General features: G+C 36.6%; 1 protein-coding gene across 1 annotated transcript; it reads left to right on the top strand.

Annotated features, from left to right (window-relative positions):
• The first annotated feature begins 507 nt into the window (after window positions 1-507).
• On the top strand, window positions 508-7,185 carry LOC119574451 (sphingosine-1-phosphate lyase-like). Its single transcript, XM_037921678.1, has 9 exons — window positions 508-663; window positions 1,657-1,786; window positions 1,996-2,102; window positions 4,481-4,690; window positions 4,889-5,024; window positions 5,371-5,473; window positions 5,681-5,827; window positions 5,985-6,105; window positions 6,335-7,185. The coding sequence occupies exons 1-9, from the start codon at window positions 523-525 to the stop codon at window positions 6,452-6,454; spliced, it is 1,215 nt and encodes a 404-aa protein (XP_037777606.1). The 5' UTR covers window positions 508-522; the 3' UTR covers window positions 6,455-7,185.
• Window positions 7,186-7,597: the final 412 nt, after the last annotated feature.

Below are 7,597 nucleotides of genomic sequence, written 5' to 3' on the forward strand. Positions count from 1 at the left end.
AGCAGCTATACATTGTTATAGACATACGAAAATATGGTAAAATGATATTTAGAGGTAAGGGAAAAGTAGTATGTAGTAGATGACTAACTAGACATCAACCAAGCTATTATTTGGGTTTTGCTGTCTCCGTTATTAATCATGAATGGGACATCAGTGAAAAGTGTCAGAAAATCTGATATATTTTTAACAAAATGGATGAAAATAACCATTTGGTATGTGTTAGATGTGGCTTTCAGCATATGTCAGAATATGTCAGGATGTGTCAAAAATTCTGAGAGGCTGTGGTATCCATGTCAGTTAGTTTAGACAATTTAAAAGATTAGATATGGAGGACATTAATATAGTATCAGCTAATTAACTTACTTGGACAAGTATATGTATATGAAAATTTCTGGACATGAAAATTATAAATGATATAATAATTGGACTTTGTAAGGTATCTCATATGAAAAAAATAATTGTCTCTTGCTTTTAACTGTAAGTTACCTAGATAGGAAGATCATTAATTAATCAGTTATTAGTATGAAATCACCTTCAACAGGTATGTCAGCCTGGTCTAATCCTCTTCATCCTGATGTCTTTCCGGGTGTGAGAAAAATGGAGGCAGAGGTAGTGAGAATGTGCTGCACAATGTTCCATGGAGATGCTTCGAGTTGTGGAGTTGTAAGTCAATTGCTTATCCATTAATTAAACTGGGAATTCAAGGTATATAAAAAATTACAAAAAAACTTTTTTGTGTTTAAGATGAGATAGAGATGCACAAGTAATTTCATGTATGATTCTGAATTCACTACATCTAAGGTATATGTTACAGTTGTGTTAGACTACAACTAATACTATGTTACAGTTATCATGTTAATCCAAGCCGCTAGGGATGGCATGTACATACGTGCCATGCCCACTGTGATTTTGATTCATTAATTGTTTTTACACATCCCAAGTCCCAATGAGCCAATTACAAGCACTTCCTGTCTCACTTGTTTACCCTTTTCCATGATTTTTTATATTATTTTTATGGTATCTAATATCACTGTTAGTAAAGTCAATAACACTGTAATAATAATAAAGTCTATAATAAAAATGACAGCATCGATATTGATACCATTAGTATTATGAGCATTTTACCAGCAAACTCAAGGAAAGGTGAAATCAAGTGAGGTCACAAGGTCTACTAATTGACTTCTTTGTGGCTAAGCACTTACAGAGCCATCTTTGTGCAGAGACATTACACAAAACAGTACTACATTTTCCTGGGGCGTTTGGGTTAAGAGATTTTAAGTTACTCTCATTATACATGTAAATGGTATATAGTATGGTCAGTTATTTTTAGAACTAATAGTCAGTTGTTATGGTGACAAAACTTCATTTCTCTTGAAACATAAATCCATTGTTTTTTTGTATAATTAGAGTGTAGCTAAAACCATATCTTTAATTCACAATGTTAAGTTGTCTTGTTTAGGTCATTTGAATAAGAGTGTAAGCTTATCTTTTAGTTAGCAATCTCATTTTAAAGTTAATATAGGAACTTTTGGTTGCAAATTTTTAATATGAATATCAAGTAAATATCATATTATTGACAGTTTAGAAAATCCCAAGTGAAGTTGGATGTTTTAGCATTCCAATGCTTACATATTTTATCATTCTTTTGTTGTAAAGATGACAACTGGAGGTACTGAAAGCATTATTATGGCATGCAAAGCTTATCGTGACTATGCTATCAACGTAAAGGGCATCAAGAAACCTGAGATGCTGGTTCCAGTGTCTGCTCATGCTGCTTTTGATAAAGGTATTATTTATTGAAGCTAATCTTTTAGTACACTATTATTTGGTTTTGTTAGTTTCTTTGTTTTTAGAGAAATTACTATGTATTTATGATAGGAAATTTGCTTTATGCAGATGTATGTGGAAATGAAATGAAATTGAAACAACATGCTATATTTTCAGTTATATCCACTGTCATATGATAAAGACTTATATCCTGCTTTTCTTTCACAGGTGCACAGTTGTTAGGGATGCGAATCAGACATGTACCTCTTGACCCTGAAACCATGAAAGTTGATATTGCAGCCATGAGAAAGATGATCAACCGCAACACATGCATGGTAAGAGTAATAAACAGATCAAGAAGTGTATTACAGTGGTTTGAGGCATTTCTACAAAATATTTGGTTTGGTATTGTAGTAATGCTTACACTTAACCCATTGCCGATGGGTGGCATGTACACACATGCCATGGCATGGCATGACTATCTGCCGGGGGCATGTATGTACATGCCATGGTGTATGTATGGACATGCCATGAGTTATTTTTTGTTACAATCACGGCAAAATATTATTTTTCTGCAACTGAAAGTGTGATTAAGTCGTTTTTAACCCATAACTGACGGGTAGCATTCATAGAGGCCGGGGCCTCGCTGCCGAGGGCTTATATCGTCGCCCTAGCATGGGCGACCACTCATGCCAAATACCAGCATCCCATGCCGTTTCTTCGTAATACTACGAAGATATGTTGTATTTTCAATTTTCATTATTTTTTACAGTCTCTACTTGCCAAACTTCCTGATAAATTGAGACTGAAGGGTATTTTTGTTGTTATATAGACTCCATAGTTGATCATTATTTGGTCTATCTTCTTCTTTTAACGGTAGGTTCATGTCTGAGCCGCCGTGGTCACAGCATGATACTTAATTGTAGTTTTCATGTTGTGATGCTCTTGGAGTGAGTACGTGGTAGGGTCCCCAGTTCCTTTCCACAGAGAGTGCCGGTGGTACCCTTTTTTTTTTAGGTAATCATTCTCTCTATTTTATCCGGGCTTGGGGCCAGCAGTGACTTGGGCTGGCTTTGGCCACCCAGTGGCTAGGTAGGCAATCGAGGTGAAGTTCCTTGCCCAAGGGAAACAACGCGCCGGCCGGTGACTCGAACCCTCGAACTCAGATTGCCGTCGTGACAGTGTTGAGTCCGGCGCTCTAACCATTCGGCCACCGCGGCCGAATGGTTAGAGCGCCTAAAGAATAACATTCATCAGTTCTTTGTGGTTTTCATTTTTTTTCTCTCCCTTTTTTATTATTATTATTATTTTTTTTTTTGCTTTATCTATCTTCATTTTTCTCCTAATCAATTCCTGAAAGGTGAAACAATCGCAGTCGAGGTCGTCCTCGACTGCGTGAGGTCGTCCTCGTCCTCCTGCTCGTCCTCCTCGTCGTCAGAGGAGATCCTGGCTTCGCAGTCGAGGTCGTCCTCGTCCTCCTGCTCGTTGTCGTCGTCGTCAGAGGAGATCCTGGTGTCGCAGTCGAGGTCGTCCTCGTCCTCCTGCTCGTCCTCCTCGTCGTCAGAGGAGATCCTGGCTTCGCAGTCGAGGTCGTCCTCGTCCTCGGAAACCTAAGCCTCCCAGAGGAACTTCCTCGTCTTCTCGGCGAGCTTCTTGTAGTCGTCGAGGTCCATCTTCATGAACTAGGCGAAACATCTCTCGCCCTCGCAGCGAGCGAGTCCGAAGTCGATGATGCTCGCCTGCGCTCGCCTCTCGCCGACCACGACGCACACGTTGTCCTGGTTGAGGTCCAGGTGCGTCACGCCGATCGCGTGTAGGCGCTCGAGGGCGGCGCTTATCTGTTCGAGGACGTCCTCCAGCTGCTCATTTGGTCTATAGTCCGAATAAAATAAGCAGTGTGCGGCATCATGGAGTTGAAATTGTCGGTTTGTTGCATTTTTTTTGTTTGTTTTATGGTAAAAATGAGAAAGTTTTAAAACCGACTTAATCACACTTTCACTGATTGTAACAAAAATAAACTCATGGCATGTCCATACTCTATGGCATGTGCGTATGTGCCCCCGGCAGATGGTCCCGCCATGCCATGGCATGTGCGTACATGCCACCCGTCGGCAATGGGTTAACACTTTCTCATTTTTACTATGCAAAAAAAAAAAAAATGCAACAAACCGACGATTTCAACTCCATGATGCCGCACACTGCTTATTTTATTCAGATTATAGAATGAATAATGATCAACTATGGAGTCTATATAACAACAAAAATACCCTTCAGTCTCGATTTATTAGGAAGTTTGGCAAGTAGAGACTTTAGAAAATAATGAAAACTGAAAATACAACATATCTTCCTAGTATTACGAAGAAACGGCAAGGGATGCTGGTATTTGGCATGAGTGGTCACGCATGCTAGGGCGACGATTTTAGCCCCCGGCAGCGAGGCCCGGGCTATTATGAATACTACCCGTCGGGAAAGGGTTAAAACAAAAATCATTTAAATTTCCTTGAATGGATATGAAATACAGTTTCATATCAGTAATATGAACATGAATGTTTAATTACATTATTGTCCAATTTTCTGAGCACTTGGAATGATTTCTGTTTAGGTTTGTTAGTGATATGTATCTATTATATTAACTTTTTATGCTAAGATTGGATGTGTCTTTATTAGATATGTAATACTTGACATATTTTTATACTTCTATTATTTTCTATAGCTTGCAGGCTCAGCCCCACAGTTCCCACATGGTGTCATGGATCCCATCATTGAAATAGCAGGTTTAGGCCTCCGATATGATATCCCTGTCCATGTAGATGCATGTCTTGGCGGATTTCTCATTCCGTTCATGGATGATGCAGGATTTCCTCTTGCACCATTTGACTTCCGTGTTGAAGGAGTTACTAGTATATCTGCTGATACTCATAAGGTAATTAATGTTCAAAATGTTATCTAACATTTTTGAACCTGTCCTTTATATTTTTATTATCTTTGTTATCTTTTTTTTTTTTTTTGCTATAAACATTATAAATTTTTCCATGCTGTTCTGTTACATTTGATTAAAAAAATCTTTTATATTTGGTAGTTGTATTTGAACCTCATGCATGTAATCTTTTTCACATTTTAGTATGGTTATGCACCAAAAGGATCTTCAGTTATCATATATAATGAACCCAAGTGGCGACACCATCAATTCTTTGTTACCCCTGACTGGCCAGGCGGTATTTATGCCACCCCGACAATTGGTGGCTCAAGATCTGGTGGTAAGGATTGGATGCTTTTTGATAGCAGTTGACTTGACAGAGATTTTGATTTTAGTTTTTTTGATCAAATAAGAAATGAGAGTCAGTGTTTAGTTGTCTTGGGTTTCAGATATTGGTTTGGATATTTATATAAGGAAAATAATATGGAATTATATGTTCTATAATTAATAATAGGTTGGACATGTTAAAAATCAGATTTTTTGCTGTTCTCTATTTTTATGTTTTTATAACATATTTTTGCATATGCACTTTTGTAATATCTAATGCTCATTGATGTCATTGGAGGCAGTGTAATAATATTACAAAAGAACATCTGTGGATACTTATTACCCATTTTCTATTGCAGGCATAGTTTCAGCTTGTTGGGCTGCTTTGGTGTACCATGGCAAGCGAGGTTATGTTGACTATACAAGGAGCATCATCCAGACTACTAGAAAGATAGAAGAAGGGTTAGAAATTTATTACTCTAAGGCAGTTACTGATATAAAGCATATGAAGCATAGATGTCAAGAGATTATTAATTATCAAATTAAATATCATTGCTGATGCTATGAAGACTTGGTATGATCAAAATGATCCAGCTCAAATGGATTAACTTGATATGAAATTGGCACACAATTTTTGTCTTTATTCACGTTTTGCTTATCCACATCAAGGTGTCGCAAGATCAAAGGAGTCTTTGTATATGGCAAGCCAGAAGTATCAGTTGTTGCCTTGGGGTCCAATGACTATAACATCTATCAGCTCTCCGATAGAATGGGCAAGAGAGGCTGGAATTTGAATGCCCTGCAGTATCCTCCCAGGTGAGTTTTCCATTAAGGAATGTTTTCTTTTATCATAGCTATGGCTTGCTTTGATTTTCATGATATTATGAACCAACTGTAAAATTTCATCAGAAAGTGTTATATAAGGCTTTATGTTTTCTTTTCTCTGTCTTCTTGTCTTTTTATTTTTTTTCAGCATTCACATTGCAGTGACTGTCTTGCATACCCATCCGGGTGTTGCTGAGCGTTTTATCAAGGATATAGATGAATTGTCGAAAGAGATACTTGAAAACCCACCAAAAGATGCGGGTGGAAGTGTAAGTAATTGTGTTTTATTTTGTGGATGCGTGTGTGATTGTTTTTTTTTTTAGAATGTACCAAAAAGAGGATAGGATGTGCTTGCATTTCACTTCCTAAAGTTATATTCTTGGAAGAAGGAATTGTCAAATTAATGGAAACATTTAAAAGATGGGTTTATGTAGCAGCATGTCAACAGAAGTAAATGGATTTCATAGATAATGCCCTTGCATGTAATTTCTTTAACAGGCAGCATTGTATGGAATGGCTCAAAGCATCCCAGATCGATCTCTTGTGGGGGAGATGGCATGGTGCTACCTGGATGCTGTATACTCCACCAAAATATCAGAGAAACCCACTATTGAGTAGGAAGATCACCAGGATAGTAAGAAGCAAATGGAAGAAAATGGAAATTGGCATTTTACATTGCAGTTTATTTTAAGGATGCAGTTTGCAGCTATTTCCAAACTGTCATTAACAGTTGTTATATAATGTCACTTGTAAATGAAACCATTGTAAAGACTTAACATGAAACAATAAAAAAATGTCAATTAAATTGAGTATATTGTAATTTTGGCAAGTTTGAGTATCATAAGCAGTTATTCAGGTATTTAGTGTAGCAAGGATGTGGTGTTAACATTTAATGTTTTTTTACACTGTTGTAATGTGACGTATTTTATGAGAGTCCAGAGTGAGTTATGTTTCAGCTCAAATGTAGATTAGTAGAAAGATCATCAGTACATCAATTAAAGAGAACTGATGCATTTACTTTATATAAAATATAGTATTGATCAAGTCAGTGAAACTACCAAAGTCTAATAGTAAGCTTGTTTGATATCTAAAGATCACAGATAAACCATTGAATAGAAAATATTTAGAATAAAGATGATTAAAAGGCCTTTATTTGTATTGTACCCTTAAGCTAGAGCATGACTTGATTCAGAGTGCACTTTGTATCTAATTAAATTCAAAGCATCAAAAATATTTTTAGAAAATGAAAAGTATTGTCTCAGGATGTAGTTTTAACAGCCAGAAGCCCAAAGTTTATGGGCACTTAGTTGTTATAAGTTACCTGTGATAATAGGTGCTCCAAAAGTAAACTCGCTTTTTTCATTATCCTGTAATTAGTTACTATTACATATAAACACATTTTGTATCTTCTACTGGTACATTGAGAATTTTGAAGGATATTCTCAATATGTGTACTTGGTATTTATAAAATGTTTACATCAGCTTGCATAAAATACTTTCTACAATGTGTGGTCTGGAAAGACGAAACTTGTTGCTTTTCTATTTTCAGGTAATGTGTATTTGCTATCAGTACATAAGAGACCGAACATAAAACAATGATAGCAGCAAACAATTTTTATAATTTAAGAATTGATGAACAGAATTGGGATAAGTTTTATGTTAAAATTCAATGACCTGTATTCATTTAAAACCACCACTTAGTTCAAAATTGTGCTATGGATGAGTGTCAGAACACAGATTCATAAATGAGTTACAGTGCCA

The sequence above is a fragment of the Penaeus monodon genome, chromosome 6 (genome assembly GCF_015228065.2).
Source record: "Penaeus monodon isolate SGIC_2016 chromosome 6, NSTDA_Pmon_1, whole genome shotgun sequence".
In the NCBI taxonomy this organism is placed as follows: Eukaryota; Metazoa; Arthropoda; class Malacostraca; order Decapoda; family Penaeidae; genus Penaeus; species Penaeus monodon.